The sequence below is a fragment of the Lissotriton vulgaris genome, chromosome 3_1 (genome assembly GCF_964263255.1).
Source record: "Lissotriton vulgaris chromosome 3_1, aLisVul1.2, whole genome shotgun sequence".
Lineage (NCBI taxonomy): Eukaryota > Metazoa > Chordata > Amphibia > Caudata > Salamandridae > Lissotriton > Lissotriton vulgaris.
In genome coordinates this window covers 1,298,574,159-1,298,591,287 of record NC_141689.1, presented here as the reverse complement: position 1 = coordinate 1,298,591,287, position 17,129 = coordinate 1,298,574,159, and the positions used below count along the sequence as shown (strand labels likewise).

Genomic DNA, 17,129 nt, shown 5'->3' with positions numbered 1-17,129 from the left:
ATATTAGCTTTGCAACGGAGAAAATAAATATGCCCATAGAGAATTTCGGAATAAAGGCACCAGTATCAGTTTATGAAAACAATGCCATGGTCCTGCCAGTAACAGCAGCGACCAACTGTGTAAAGAATTCTGATCTGGAGATAGAGGAAGAAAACAAATCAATTTCTGATTGTAAAGTGGCACAAGAACTATTTCCAATCTTCATTTCGGAAAATAAAAAAGAGCAATCTGAGGATAAGCAAGAAATAAAGGAAATAAACGGAAAACATAGAAATAATAAAGAAAAAAAAAGGAAACCGGTGCTCAAATACAGGAAGAAAAGACAAAGGCGGATAATCTTCCAAAACTCTATTGTCTTGACTGATAATGAAGATAATGCCACTGATCCTATCCCGATGACTATTAAGGTGGCTAGTGAATCCAGCCTTCCAGATTGCGGACCAGAGATTATTTGCAATATCTTGCCCACGTATATGGAAGACCTACCGCAGAAGGGTTGGCTTGGTCCGAGTACCTCCCCAATGATAGAGATAAGGAGCTCTATTCCAGATAAACTCTGGTCTCTCAACCCTTTGGCTTCTCCCTTTTCTCTTGCAGCCGGGGGTGGCGATCGCCCACTCCCCCCTTGCCAGCCAAAAACTTCAATGTCTTATGTGGACACTTTTGTTTTGGATTTTTTGCCTCTATTTGATGCAGACTTACCCTTAAACAGAGCATGGTTACTTAAATGTTTCAGTGATGTGGAAAGTATCCACCTTATTCAATCAAGGGACATTGAGCTAGTCTCTTTGCTAGATGGAGATAGCGTGTCACGCATAAGGGTCAAATTCTATTCTAAAATTATTGTAAATTTGATACTACAGCAAGCGGAGAATTTCCAATGTACAGGTATTGACGTTCTGCCCATCTTTAGCTTTGGTAATATCAGCTCTCCCCATAGGGTGACACAAAAGGGTGATAAACAAAATGGGGTCCCTTCTCCATTCAAAGATCTAAAGATTTGGGTCTCGAAAGGGAAACGCTCGGTCTCCCAGGTACTGCCACTTCCACTCTCTCAGAACTCTTCTCTAACAGAGGACAATAATCGGTGGAATTGGCTGCATAGTGCCTTATCTACTAAGACCACAGATAACCCCAAATTGTTTCACCATCTTTAACAATCAATTGAAAATTATTTCTTGGAATGCTGCTGGGATACATAATAGTCCAGAGAAACTCGAGTTTCTATTTTCGCTGGGAGCAAATGTGATTTGCATCCAAGAAATATGGTGTACTGACAATATTGATGTTGGGAAGGATTACTATGTGTTGGAAGCACCGGCTGCCCCATCCAAGAAAGGTCATGCCAAAGGGGGAATTGCTTGTTTGTTATCTAATAAACTGCACTGGAGATTCTCCCACTATATTGACCCAAGTAACCTCTTCCAAGCTATAACAATAGCCAATCTCCCCAGTTATCTAAAGAAGCCCTCTGTTGTAATTATTAACGTGTACATTCCTCCAGAAGAGCGTTTTAACGTCTTATTGAAGCATGTATTTCAATATATTGGTCAGATTAAAAATGTTTCATTCCCACCAGAAGTTATCTTAGTAGGAGATTTGAACTGTAAAATTTCTAATGCTAGTCTGAATCTTTTTAGAAATAAATCTAAAGAAGAGGCGCATTTTATACCACAATCCCTCTTTCCAGATAAAATAGTAACCAATAAAAGAGGGAAGATTCTGCTGGAAGAATTATCAGCAGTCGAGGGGCTTATTCTAAATGGGAGATTTCCTTCTGATGTCCCTGCGAAAGTTACTCATAAGTCCCCTTTTAGTGCCTCTATTCTTGATTATGCGATCTCGGACTGACATTTTCCCATGTATCCAGGATCTTATGATAGTCCCCACAACTTTGAGTGATCATAGCATAATTCTTATATCTATTTCTTTAAAACCTCCGCCCACTGCGTCATGGTCCCTCAATAGTAATGATGCTGTCTTCCATGCATCTTCGGGTAGATGTTTTTGGAACCCAACTGCCATTACAGGTGTGCATGCTGTTCTATGTAAAACTATACTAGAATTAAATGACTGGCATGGTTCGGAAATTGTTAATTTTGAAAAATTTATGCGGAACATCATCTTAGATGTAAAAAAGACTAGCTGTCCTAGGAAAATGGTATTTTTACCCAGTGCATTGCGTATCCTGAATAAGGAAATAAATAAATTAGTCCGAGAGCAATTCTTAGGTAGATCAGGTGAACTGCAAAAAGAAATATCAAGGTTAAAAAGAAAGATCTAGACTAAAAGCGAAAATAAAAAAGGAGAAGGAAGATACAGTTTGGATTAACCTGAGGGAAGCAGTTGCACATGGCAAGACTAGAGAATTTTGGTCCATAATTGGGAAAGGATGTGGCACTAGAACAAGCCCTTGCCCTATCCCTATAGCTGAAGAGATATGGTCCTCTTGCATTCGGGAGCTTTATGCAGGGAATGGTATTTTGGCTTAAGATAGTGATCCTGATTTAACATCTGAAGGTCTGATTAATTATCCCACAGAGGAAACAATAGAAATGGCCATAAAGAATATGCGCTCCTCCGGCGCAATGGGCCCTGACGAACTCCCCATGACGGTTCTGAAGCAGGAACCCTCTCTGTGGAGTAAAATCCTTTATCCATTGTTTAAATCCTGCTTTGACTCTAAAACGGTACCCGCATCCTGGAGGGGAAGTATTCTGGTCCCTATTTTTAAGAAGGGAACTAGGGATAGCCCCAGTAATTATCGTCTGATAGCTCTCCTTGACTCTATCGGAAAGGTTTTTGCGAAATGTCTTATCACTTTCCGACTGGGTTGAGGAGAACAATATCCTGCCATTCGAACAGACTTGATTCCGTAGGGGGCATGGCACCTTAGACAACCTCACCACCCTACATGTGATATCTGATAAATACACGCAGGTGAGAGCGGGGGTGGTGTATGCTGCTTTTATCGATTTCTCCACAGCGTTCGATAAAGTGGATCGTAGAACGCTGTGAAGAAAATTAGCAGCTCTCGGTTTACCATCTTACCTATTAGATCTTGTTCGTACACTTCATACGAAAACTTGGTGCAGTGTTCTCCAAGGGGGCGAAAGGAGTCTCTCCCACCGAATCACTTCTTTGAATGGCCTCAAACAAGGCTGTCTTGGCTCCTCTTTTGTTTTCCTTATACACCGTAGACCTGCCTGCTGCCTTGTCTGTCTGTAAGGGTATTGCTCCAGTGATAGGGGGGACCCCCATCTCCTGTTTGATGTATGCCGATGATATTCTTGTTATAGATTTAACTCCCAAAGGTCTCGCTAATCGGCTGCAAGCTCTTCATGCTTTTTCTGTTTCCCATTTCATGAAGATAAATACTTCTAAAAGTAAAATTATGTGCATAGCCAGGAAAAAGGTGCCTTTCTGAAAATTTTGGATGGTATATCGGCGGACAAAAACTAGAGGTTGTTAAATCATATACTTTTTTGGGGAAAACCAATCTAAGTGAGAGGCCCCACATCGAGCATAGCTCACGCAAAGCCCTCGCCCATGGCAAAGGTTTAAATTCCCTCTATCTTGCCACCGGAAAAAGGCACTTCACCTGTTTACTGGAGGTGTATAGGGCTAAGATTCCTGCTACGATACTATATGGTATCGAACTTATAGAGTTGAAGCATTGGGACTTTATTCACAAAATTGAAGGGAAACTCTTAAGATCCTTATCTTCCCTAAATACCGCATGCTCTCTGGCTGCTTGTAGGCTCGATTTCGGTCTTAGGAGCAGCTGGGTACAGGGAGTATGCGCACTGGTAAGATGGGTGGTTTGCCTGGCTAGAGCTGAACCGGGGACAATGAGAGCCCTCCTCAAAAATGAATTATTGGGCAACTTTAAAGAGTTCTCACAACTTGTAAGGAACTTTAGAAGAGCTGTGTCTCTCTTAAAGTTAGATGAAAGTGTTCTGTTCCTGCACTCACCAACACAGCTAAAACTCCTGCTAAAACAGGCATTGTGGGAACTATGCTTTCAGACTGATAAGAATGCAATACAAAGAAAAGGGGGTTGTGACCTCCTCCTTAATGCTTACTCCATGAAGTTGGCCCAACCCTATGCTACATGGAATTTGCCACATGGCGTTCGTAGATTATGGTTTCTTCTACGTTATGATCTATTACCCTTAAATTTACTTTTATCCAAATGGTATGGATCGTCTCCTATGTGCAATTTCTGTAATCTGAGTATTCAGGATCGTATGCATGTCTTGCTGATTTGCCCTGCACTCCGCCTATTGCGGCTCAAATGGTTAAAACCAATATGTCTCCGTCTTGGCATCTCAAATGTGAATATTTTTCTTCAATCTTTATACTGGCCTCCAAATAAAATGTTCTGCTTCTATATTTTTTATTTTTTTAAAGGTTTTTTAGCTATTTATTAATGTTATTGGAGAGGGCTGACATTGCTTTTGTTTATTTGTCAATGGATGCTATTTGATTTTAATGTGTTTATTGAATATCATTTTTGGTATGTACTTGTTTTGTATTTGTAGTGTGAATTTTATGTGGCCCTCGTTGAGAGCCAAAACATAATAAAATTAATTGAATTGAAATTGAATTGAATGTGACACAGATTGGTCATTTGACTTCCGATACCACTTGCTGTCTGTCCTCAAGTAGTGCCTCCCTGTTATTATTCTTAGCCCTCTTCATTGCTTGGTTGATTTTCCGTACAGGGTACAGTCTCAATTTCAGTTTCTCTTTGAGATCAGAAGCTTGTGTTCTGAATTCTGTCCCATCCGTGCAGTTCCGTCTTAGGTGGAGAAACTGACCATAGGGTAAAATCTCCCTGAGGTGTCGGGGGTGGAAGCTGTCGAACCTTAGGAGACTGTTCCTCGCTATTGGCTTAAAGTGTGTCATTTTTAGCCTTCCACCCTCAGCATAGATATTTAGGTCAAGAAAGACCAGTGACTCGTTAGATTCTGAATGTGTGAATTTTAGATAGGCGTTCTGGTTGTTTAACCAAATCATAAATTTGTTCAGACTGTAAATCGCCTTCCCAGATGACCAGCACGTCATCTATATATCTTTTCCAGACTTTTATGTTATGTCTGTTGGGGTTCTGGGTATGCAGAATTCTGTTTGCTTCCAGGTGGTGCACATATAGTCCAGCCAAACTTGGAGCAAAAGTACTGCCCATACTCGTGCTGTGGCTTTGCAAGTAGATGGTTGATTTATACTGGAAAAAGTTTTTTTTGAAGTGCCAGGAAAATGCACTCCAGAACTAGGCCCCGAGGTGTTTGGTATTGACATGATGTTGTGAAAAGTACCTCTTCAATAATTAGGAGTGTCTAGTTATGTGGTAGTCTAGTGTATAAACTTTCTACATCCAGACCCAACAGTAGTTGGGTCGTGGGATCGAAAGTTATATCCTGGAGCAGTTGGAGGACCGATTTAGTGCCGTTCAGGTAGGTGTCAGTTGATTGTACCAAAGGGCGTAAGAATGCATCCGCAACTTTAGATAGGGGCTCCAAAATCGAGTCAATGCCCGATACTATTGGTCGTCCAGGCGGGTTAGTAATGTTCTTGTGGATGGGTGAGTAGTCTTACTAACTGGGCGGGAGATAGTACCCCTAATTTCCTATGTAGCTCTGATGGTTAGGTTTTCAATACCTTGATCCACAAATATGATCTTCTATGGAAATAGGCACCTTACAGATACATACATTTGTGGGGTGAGGTGCACATTCGACAGTTGATCACTTTTTAATCCGTTCTACTGTTAATCATTTAGTCCCCTATATTGGGGTCAAACTAACTGCAGTGTGTCCCTAATCTGATAGTGCTACTCATGACTCTTTATGCCGATTGCACTATAGACTCAATCTGCTTATCAAATCTCGTTCCTGCCAGGCCGAATTGTGTGCATATCTGATGGTCGGGAGTTGACCCTATGTGCCTTTTGCGGAGGCTGCTAATATTGTTGGCAAGCATGCTTGATCTGTTTGGCCCTTGTGGATAATGACTGATTGCTTTCTGCTTATTAGTTAATCGCTGAGGCTGCGAAGTACCTCGTTGTACCATGCTAGGACAGGGGCATATGATGGACATGGTTGGTTGAATCACACGTCTACGAAGGCTTCCAAAAGGTTGAGGGCAACCCATCACTGTGTCCAAAGAGACTACAGTTTATTAAACCTCTAAGGAAGCATTACAATGAGGCGTTTGCCTCCAGGAAAAAAGAGTTAGGGTAAAGGCCTGGTCTAACATTTCGTTCAGGCTGGTGAGACGAACAACTTCTTCTGGCATACTGTAAGTGCCCTATTTTTTAAATTTGATTCTATTCCCTAACTACCATCACATGTTTCTCTAAAAGCTTGAGTAGATCACTTTGAAAAGATCTTTGTTCTTTTGACTAATAACCAGTCAAAGCATATCCTCATAGCTCTAGAAGAAGAAACAGAAAGATGTCCCAACTTTAAGAGCTGTATGCCCCTGGGCTTTACTTTAGATGAGGTCCTTGATCCTTTGAAAGGCTGTGCCAAAGGTAAAGCCCCAGGACCCGATGGGGTTCCGATTGATGCTTTTTATGTGTGGGCAAGCTTTGGGGCTTTTGACTAGTGTTTAACGCAGGGGCAATGGGTTTAATCTGGTATTGTCCCCATTGTTGGGTCTCAGCTAGACAGTGAATACTCTCTCAGAGACGTGTAATGTTCTATTTGTAGGCATCAGCCCACTCACAAGCTTTCCATTTGCTTGCTCCATAGTCTTTCTTAAATCTTTAGTCTCCATTTGTCCATGGCAGGAATGCATCCATGTTTTGCTCTACGTGAGCTCCAATTACTTTACACAAGGAAACATTTGTTTTTGTAAGAACAGGGCGATTGCATGATTTGCCCAAGATCTCAGGATGGTGTGCCTATGTCAAAACTCAAACACACTTTGAGACCTTTGATAATATGGCACATTATTCCCAGCTTCATAGTGGGCTGTTCTGGCCATTATGTCATGTCCTTTCCTCCTGTCATAAACCTCCAACTGCAAGGCTCTTCGCACTTTTTAAAAACATATCACTTTGAACAAGTACCTTATTATCAAAGGTACTCATGTTAAAGAAATACTCTCTTCGAGTGTTGTATAAACCCTATCACGTTTTGTGTGTTGCATGATCTACATTGCAAACACTTTTAGAGCTTTGCGCGGGCTGTTTGCTCGCCCATCTCTAACCATGGTAGCTACAGCTACCGCTGTTTAGCACCCTATCTTCACAGAAAATGGTCTTAGCCTGGCCAATAATGGTCTTAGCCTGGCCAATAATGGTCTTAGCCTGGCCAATAGGAGGTGCGAGCAACGGCATTCCAAACATACATTTCCCCACTGGGTGTTACAATGCAAGCAGGATCCGCTGTAATTAGCTACTGGATCTGAACTCAAGAGCAGAGAGTTGGATTTTGTTAACTGCGACACAGAGCATTATTATGCGAGAATTGTGTTTATCTCTGGATAGATTTACCATCAGGAGGAAGCGAAGGCGCTGACTGGCCTGCCTGTTACATGGGCTGATGGCATTTGATAAGAGCCTTATTTTTTTTATTTTTTTTACTTCTGAAATCAGCTGGATTACGTGAAATATCCTGTGTTGACACTGAGCTCCTTAATCCAAGACAACACCTTACCTAGGTGGGCTTCTCTGATGGTTGCCAAGCAATGCCTGTTCAAGTCTTTGTGTAACTTGACATGTGAAGAGTTGGGCTATGGTTGGGCTCCTGTAAAGCGCTTTGGTAGTTTCAGAGCACTAAAATTAATTAGCCATTCCGGTCTTGTTTAAACCTGCAGTTAGCCGGTATTTTTTGTCTGATTGTCTGGCAACTGTGATGAGTTTTTGTGGTGTTTTAATAATTAATCGCCTGAACTGTCAATCATGAAATCCATTCCAACCTTCTGTGTCCAAAGACGCGCTTCTTCCCTCTTTTGCTACTGGCCCTAGGCGAGGGCATGCAATTAACGAAAGCAGGCCCTAATTGTTGCTCAGAATTCCCTGTAAAGTGAAGCTCACTATAAACACTGGCTGTGATGGTTCTACAGCAGCAAGTGGCACTGAGCTCTTCAGAGGCGTAATAGCACATAAGCAAGAACAATGTGTGCCTTATAATTAAGAACACATTTGAATGCCTTCCTCCTCCCTGTTGTAAACATCTGTAGGGAAGCCCCCTCCTTCCTTGGAGTATTGCTATTGGCTTACTTTTGGGCTATAGCAGTGTTAAAAAAAAATAATAATAATAATAATCTGGCCCACTGCTCTCCTTGTCACATGCAGATCCTAGCGGTATCCTCCATTTATTGTTTTCGGGGCTTTCAGAGTTTGTCTACAGCCGAACCATGATGTGGGTGGGTATTATGGCAAAATAGGATTGTCGATCTGGGCTAGGCTAATGAGTGAAGGAAGAAACTTGGCTAATTAAAAATAGGCCGGAGCAACAGAAGTTGAAACTGGGAGCCAGAATAGAGTATGCCTGATTCTGGAAAAGTCTTGTAATTCTCCCATAACTCCAAAACAAAGAGGGTTATTGAGGAGGCTGTTTAGAGTGGAAATTTGTTTCTGACTGAAGGTGGAGGTCAGTTTGGCAAGTGGGGATGGGCCCCCCTTGTTGACGTTTTTAAGTTTATTTTGAAATCTTAATTCACCTGTTTTTTTGAGGAAGTAACGCCACAATTTCCTAAATTTAACTTGGCACATACCTAAGACAGCATTCTTTTTTCAGATGGAGTAGGACATGGTTGTGAATTCTTTGGTGGTAGGGGTGGCCTTTCTACAGGGTGAGTAGTTGTCCAGCTTGATAATACTTTACCCGGGCCTCCTTTAATTACTGTCCATGATGATTAACTTGTGAAATGATCGTAACATCCCATCCAGTGCTTTCATTTTCCACTGTAAAGAGTGCATTATATATATACTTTTAGGTCTTGTCTGGTGCAGCTCGCATGCGTTGCTCTAAGCAGAGGGCCTCTTGTAATCACTACAGACTTCTCCAGACTTTCACTAAACTTGTGCGTGTGGCTTTATTTCCCACACTTTCTATTTGCTTTTGCGTGTGGCTTTCCGCACCCAATTGGCCAAAGGCAGGTGCATGTCCCACCTTCTCTGTAAATGTTAACTCTCACAGCCTCCAGCTGTCTGGAGCAAGAATTGGCACCATCTGTTGTGGATCAGGTTACTACTTTGTCTGGGGAAGCTTGACCGTACCCGCCATTCATACACTAAAACCAGCACGCGCTGCCTGCGTGCCCCGGCCTGCTTGTGCACCCTCGCAGCAAGCATCCGCAGACCCTGAGCCCCCCCCACCTCTTTCACCAGTGATAGAGCGTGGGCTCACCTACTTGTTTTACCATACTCACCTGGGCCCAATAAAAACAACATACACACTTTGAACAGGTGAACCTGTGCTTCTAACCAGATACTATAATTTAACCTTTTAGGACTTATACCACCGACTTACCAATCCAAGTCACCGGTACCTAGAATCCTAAGGGATCAAGGGTGTTGGAATAATAGGCAGTTAATAACATACGTATTTTAATAAAATAAACACAAATTCTGGAAAGGTTTAAGTTGGAATATCTAATGTAAATTCTTAAATGTCTGAAACCAATAATTGCTCGTTCAGTTAGAAAGACTAAGATTAAAGCAAAATATGCAATGATTTGGAAAGAAATGTAGTTACCCATTTAAACATAGGGTGGGTAGAAAAAGGGAAACAATACAGTGACAAACCCACATTTATAGTTACCTAGAATGGTGTGAAGACCAACCTTGGCCACTGACTGGGTTAAAGGACAGAACCCCCAAGATTGCAGTTGTCAGCAGGAAAGAACAGGTGCAGACAAGAATTGGGACCGGTATGGACCAAATTGGATCAGGACAGGACCACCACAGGCTAAGACTGGCACCCACAGCTAACGCACAACGCCTGCGTCACACCCTCACTGCAGCTAACAGTCGGACCCAGATTGGGTTAGCAAAATCTTCTCACTTAGAACCCCGATTGGGTTATGGAACTCCTTCCCAGAACCCCGATTGGGCAATTGATTCTTCTGACTGAGTGCTCCGCCAGCACCTCTGCTCTCGATCGCCTATTGAGTGCCTTGGGTCAGTGACAGGTCAGCTATTCGGACAAACTAGCTAGCTAAGCCTACCCTAGTTATACCATTTTCCAGTGCAGTGTACCACCCCCAAAGTTGCAAATGTGTGAATCCCCAATTTTGATTAGACAAAGAGACAAGGAGAGGTCATCACACCCTATTAATGAGGTACCTTCTATTCCGCATTTAAATTAACGTTCCCTCCCATAAATTAATTTTCCCATGCACTTTTATTCCACCCAACGATGAATGTTTCAATAATAAATACATTGTAATATAAATTGTACAGTTCAGCTTTCTCTGGAAGGGTTCATAAGGTCGGGTTCTCATGAGCATCTTCTAGCAAGTCAGTACTTGGCTCGTTTTCAATGCCATGAGTCGAGAGTTCTAGTCTTTTGTGCGCATGTGCGATGTGGGTTTCAAAATGGTTACAGACACATCTCAGGCCCAGAAATGCGATACATGTAAAAATGGAAAAGAAACAGTTTTAGAACAATGAATAACTGAATGTTCTGTATACCACTTATCTCTACACTTTCCCATTATTTTATTTTAACTATAGCATTAAGTATTAGGCAGAACGAACCGTTTAGCAAAAGCAGCGATGCAAGCTTCTTGCACGTTAGAACACAGAGCAGCCATCTTCGTTCTAGTGCGCAGAAGTAAAAGTTTCACCTTAAAGCAATAGCATTAGCAACCACATCTCATGGAGGGTGTGTGTGATGTCACATATCTACTAGCACTCAAAGTTGAGAACCCCCCCATCCCCACCTTAACATAGTATTTCTTCTTTCATAAGGAGGTGGGGTTGACTCACCTCGAAGACACGTTGCTGTGCAAATCTATTCTACTGTGGCATTCAATACGAGTCAAACTGAAGACCGAATTCACAATGGCAATGGTACAGGATTGTTTAACGTTAGGTCATGGCTTTAATATCCCGTGGTTTTCCAACAGTAACACCCTTAAGTCGTGGTTTGGTTTTCCTGGGCTAGAAGCAGTCTAGAATTTTCACGCTCCATAAATCCGAGGTGAAGGCAGCCCTATCTGATGTGCACTTAGAGGAAAGAGCCCTTTCCTTATGCTAGGAAACCTACAGTCGCTACATATGTCATTATATCTGCACAAGGAATTCCAAACCTATTCGCCGCAGGTGACACAACACGTTTTGGATGACTAGATTGCTATTTGGGATTGCACATCACCTAGTTTCTTATCCCCATATTAATCAATCGCTTAGTGTTCCGTGCTTATGTGAAGGAATCTCAAAACAGACCAGAACACTATATGCTTTTTTTGTCCGTTTTATACGGATTTCAGGAAATATTTTCTACAACCTATTATTGCGCACGCTTACAGGGATCACGATGATGGCATGTGTTTCCTGTGCACGATGATGTCCCCTGTTTTAGCGTTGTCTCTTACATCGGGAAAGCGATACACGCTAGGAAAAGCATTTTTTGTTTAATCATACAATTTCTTCGCTTGTATGATATTGACTCTTGGATGTTTATTTTAATGTTTTATTCTGTTTTATGATGTATTCTATTTTAACAATTGTTCTTTTATAGCTTATGTTGATATTGCCGAAATGAACATTTTTAATCGAATCCACACAGTTGCTATGTAGCTTAAATGGGTGGCATTTTGAAGGTGTGATATTAACATATTATCTTTACTGATATATGGGCAGAATGCCCTGGGTGTTAATAACGGTTAGTTGTTTAACTGACTCGAGCAGATGTTCTCTAGTTTTCCTATTTGCACACCATAGATATTTGATACTCGTATTATAAGCAATCCCCATCACTTTACTTCAAGGCTAGTAACATCACTCTGATCCCTGAGAAAAGGAATGTGTAATGTAACGAATTTTGATTTACTCTAAGGTACACCAATACATTATTTACTTGAACATTTGATATAAAATACATTGTTATGATTACATTGTTTTATCTAAGCCCTTTAGCTGTTGAACAACACTGTTTTTTTTCTTTCGCCCAATAGAAATAATTTCGGAACTTGAAGAAACTGATATCTGTAACACCAAAGCAAGTTTTTCGTCAAATCAAGTTTTCCCTCTAAAAGTGGATACAACTCGAAGCGACCAGTGTGATGAAAATGAGAGAGACCATGTCGATCAGCGAGCACTACAAAATGGTCCAGCACCCCAATCTGTGCATCAGCAGGACTTTAGTGAACTTTTACAACTGAAAGTAGCTGCTTCTGCTGTTGAAGTGGTGCAGCACAGTGTTCACCAGAGTGCTGACGAGGCTCGATCCAGTGTGCAATACCCAAACGCTTCTGAAAAAGCACAGTTCACGGTGTGGGAGGAGCCGATCGCTGCAGGTCATTCCACTGTGCAGGAGGCTATGTCCTGTGCAGTCAGAAGTGTTGGAGCTGCACAGCCCAGCATGCTGGAGAATGGGTTGAATGTTGTACAAGTTGGTGAGTCTGCACAAATCCGAATGCAAGAGGGTGTTTTGAATGCTACACAGGCTGTTTGTGTGCAAGAAGCTCTGCTGGACGTTAGTCCCATTGCTGAAGCTGAGCAGCACAGTGTGCCTGAGGAGATACTCAACAATGTTCCTACTAAACAGGCACACCAGTCCAGTGTCCAGGACACTGCGCTGCACGCTACCCCCTATGCTGCAGCAGTGAAGTCCAGTGAGCAGGAGAAGGCTTCTTTGTTGAATGATGAGACTACTGCGGAATCAGCTGTTAAGCCTACTGTGCAAGTGGAGAATGAGGCTATAGCTTTGCAAATTGCTGAGGCAATGTCCCTGGAAGCTGTGCCTGGAGGTGTACCTGCTGTTCAAGCCCCACACTCCAGTATGCAGGACAGTGCATTGGCCGTTCTACCCAGTGATGAAGAGCAGCCCATCATGCACGAGGGTGTTCCAAATGCTATACACTTTCCAGAGGAGAAACAGTTGGGTGGGCAGGAGGCAGTCTTAGATGCGCCCCGTACTGATGATGAACCAGGGCACAGTCTTCAGGAGGGTGGCGAAGCAACAAAGTTCAGTGGGCAGGAGGTTCCGATGCACTCATCGGGTCCAGAGGAAGCTGTAGTAAGTGCGCAGCTCGATTCGTTGAGTTTTTCTCCCACTGCTCCAGCCGTACACGTGAATGAAGTAGAGTGTGATCTTATCCATGCTGAAGCAGAAGAATATAGTGTGCAGGGGGCAGTACCAGATATTTCTATCACATCAGAAGTTGCACAGTTAAGTGTGCAAGAGAAAATGCTGGAAACCTCCCAGGGCTATGAAGCTACAAAGTATGTACCTGGTACTGGTGAAGAATGTATTTCACACACCTCTCTCTTGAGTAGCGACGACTGCAAACAATTTCATACTGCTGAGCCACTGCTACAAAACCTAGAGGGCGATTCTAAAATGAGAAAGATTGCAGCTGTAACTCCCATGCCGCAAAATGTTAGTGTCAAGTTCCGAGTGCATTACATTACTCATTCGGACTCTCAACTGATCGCAGTCACAGGAAATCATGAATCACTTGGGGAGTGGGATGTCTTTGTACCGCTCAAGCCGGACAAGGATGGCTTCTGGTCTGATTCTGTTCTTTTGCCAGGGGACTCAAGCGTGGAGTGGAAATTTGTGATGGTGGAGAGTGGGAAGATTAGGCGATGGGAAGAATGCAACAATAGATCTTTGAAGACAGGTCATGATGATGCAGAGGCTCATCAGTGGTGGGGATATCATTGAATGAGCTACAATGTAGTAAAGAAAGCAGATGGTGGTGGGTAGGGGAGCAGACAGCCTAAGCATTGACAAATCACTTATTAGAAACTGTACTACTTCTCATTCTGTATATCCACCTGTGACATTGCCAGCCTCCTTATTGCCTCTTTTAAAGGGTAGTAACTAATTATGAGAAGTGGGTAGTAGAGAAGAAGTGATAAGCTATAATTTCCCGTAGAACACTAATCATAAAGGAGCGGTTAGCAGACAGGGAGTTGTACATCCAGAAGGTAATAGAGTTGAAATAATCCACTTGCTGTGTAAGAAGGAAAAGGAGGAGCACATTGGAACATTTATGACTGCTTTTAGGCTTCATGAGGGAAGGTGGTAGAGCTAGATAGTACTGCCAAAGACGTGCAAATGGCTATTTTTGCTGTTTGAGTGCTCAGTAAAATTATCATGTAATGAATGGATGTTATCAATTGGTTTGAAAAAGCTGTCAGAGGACAATGCGTGCCCTTTTTTGTTTGTGCCCCTGGTTTCCTTTGTGCTCTTTCCCGAGACACTGATTCTGTGCCCCCACACCACTTACCTCTCAGTAAACCACCAATGGGGAATCCCCAGGGATTTTTTGGAGGTACAGGAGCACTACTGTAAACTGTTGTCAAAGAGCACGGGGTGTGCTTCTGTTTAAAGAAATAAAATGAACTCATTGTTAAAGAACATACAAAGAGTTTAAAATTTAGATAGCTCATTCTCATACATTGGGTTGATAGTAATCGTTCAGTTTTTTTACATTTTGTTTTGACGTCTTTGACGACGCAATAAGAATATACTGTGACAAGTGTGTGTGGTAGCGTAACTACCCCTTGCTGTGGTATTTTGTTGTGACTGACTTGGCGGAAAAATTGATCCTTCACAACTTTATCCATTTTAATTGAGGCAAGGCCCTTGCTCCCAGCTGCATCTTTTATTTGCGTCAATGTTTTTGTCGCCCAGCATGTGTAAATGTGCCAAGATTCATTTGGCATGTGGAGCTACTCCTAACCCTATGGATATCCAGGGTTGATATTGATGGAGTAAGGTAGCAAACCAAGTACTGTAGGCTGGAAACAGGCCAATGCAATTGGGATTATAGCAGCATTGTTTCATGATTGGCCCCTGCTCTAATTCCCTCTCCTCATGAAATTAATTGGCAAACAGGATAATTTGTATCTTTAAACAGAATCTCACTAAAGAGAGCCAAGGGCAATGCACAAGCATCAATCCGCCTACCCCTTTTTATGGTGGTAACTGTCTTTGTTGGAAACTGATCCTTTCTAATTGGCTGGCCCCACCCTGTTTCATGGGGTTATGGATGAATAGTTTTACAGAACCTTGGGAATTGTTCTGGGTTCTGTCAACTCCTGGCATGCTTATTTATTTATTTTAGATTGTTGGGTGTGTTTGGCTAAAGAGTCTCGGTAATTCCTCTCTAAGTAGGTACTACTGCCTTCGAAAGAATTTTACATGCATAATCATTTTCTTTCCCCTTCAGTCTACCAAGTATAGTTTCTACACTTATTCTGTAAAGAGGTGTCACCCTCCACACCTCTGAAATGTGTCGATCTCATAGTTTACAAACAGATTAATCATGTTTGGTACACGGTATTGAGGATATTAGAAACTGTTTTTATCCTTCCTTCATTTCCGGTGTATCATGGAATCTAAATTCCTATCCCTTGCTATTAATCAGTATTGCTGCTCTTTGGAAAGTACGAGTCCAGAAGTAAATAATTAACCTAGATTTTATAAAAGTAGAATGTGGCAACTTCCATTCTGTAAAATACTGCACTGTTTACATGCACTTAAACTTGAGTATATTGGAACTTGCCTGCTGTTGCGTATTGTATGAAAGCTTTTATAAAAACTTGAAGCAACTTAAGTATTGGACTAGTCTGCAATTTATAACTTATTTAGAGAAATCCAGACGAGTCCTTTGTTAAAGATGCCCTTTAAGTCTCGAAACTGAAAATTTTCGATTTGATGTGACCAGAAGTAAACTTTTCAAAATACACAAAGTGTGAAGCAATCATTTACCGATGAGGAGAAGATTCAGCGTCCTCTAAATTCACTTTGGCTGCAAAGGCTTGGGTGTTGGCACTGAGCGAGCTGTTGATATGAAGATAGCCCCAAAGTCCTAAGATGTAAAAGTGTTTTTTTCTCACCGAAATGTACTTTTCATGGTTTCTCATTTCTTCATCCTCTTTTTCTGCACTCGTAAATATTAGAAAACCACTATCCTATCTAAAATGTTGGAGCATTTTAATTGATTAAAGCAACAGCAGCATTTTACTTCGGGCAGTGACACTCATTTGACAATAAGCACTAGAGCACCTTATAAAGACAACTTGTACTGTGGTTCCTTGAGCACAATACTAGATTAATCTTAAAATAATTAAGACCTATCCTTGAGGAGTCAACATGAATTCTAGGTCTTAATCGAAATCTGCATGCCTCACTTGCAGGTCGGAAAAGAGACTAACCAGCTTAATGACATCTGTAGTAAGAAACGTTCAATTTAATTCTTAAGTGTTGAAGCAGTAGGTCTCCTACAGGGCACCACTGAATTCATAACCATGCTAGGATCGCTCACTCGAACAATCGTCCTTAAAAGTGGCACTATATCTCCACATACAACTGTTGTTGCACCAGTAAATGGGAATCGTTTGAGAGTGCTGAATGTTTGGTGACTTCAATTTTAGCATAAATGATGCCTACTTCAATGCTATTTATGTTTAGTCAAACAACTGACTTGTGCTAATAGAAAATCACTTGCATGTGACCATTAGCGGTGTCGGACAAATGCACCATGTCTAGTTATAACTTTTATTAAATCTATTCCAATGAAAGAATTGACACCTTTTTAATCGCAACATCCAGATGAATCTAGCTTTTCTCTTTTGTTCAGTTGGTTTTAAATTTACTGTGCTATCCTGTGGTTTAAGGAGTATCTACTGTTTTACATTGTGGATGTAAAATGCTGAACGTTGTGAACTGTATAGCCAACTAAGTTCTATAAATAAAGCTGATTTAAACTTCTAACTTTGAAGTGATTTTCTTTTGTATTTACGCTAAACGGGTAGTGACTCAGAGGATTGATGGCACTATTAGGGGACGCATGAGCAGTCCTGACATGAAATCCAGTTCTTATTAGATAGGGTATGTCTCAAGTTATTGATGGGCAGCTTTGCTTAAATGACAAATCCTCACGGCTTTCTCTGTTTAAAGCAGTATAAATTGTACACTTATGGAAACAAA

General features: G+C 41.7%; 1 protein-coding gene across 1 annotated transcript in view; it reads left to right on the top strand.

The window, feature by feature from the left end:
- Nucleotides 1-16,913, top strand: part of STBD1 (starch binding domain 1) — a 91,189-nt gene extending 74,276 nt beyond the window's left edge. Inside the window, exon 2 of the mRNA XM_086961782.1 lies at nt 12,139-16,913. Within this exon, the coding sequence (XP_086817908.1) occupies nt 12,139-13,853 (1,715 nt within the window). The 3' untranslated portion in view covers nt 13,854-16,913. The remainder of the gene's footprint in view (nt 1-12,138) is intronic.
- The last annotated feature ends 216 nt before the right edge of the window (nt 16,914-17,129 follow it).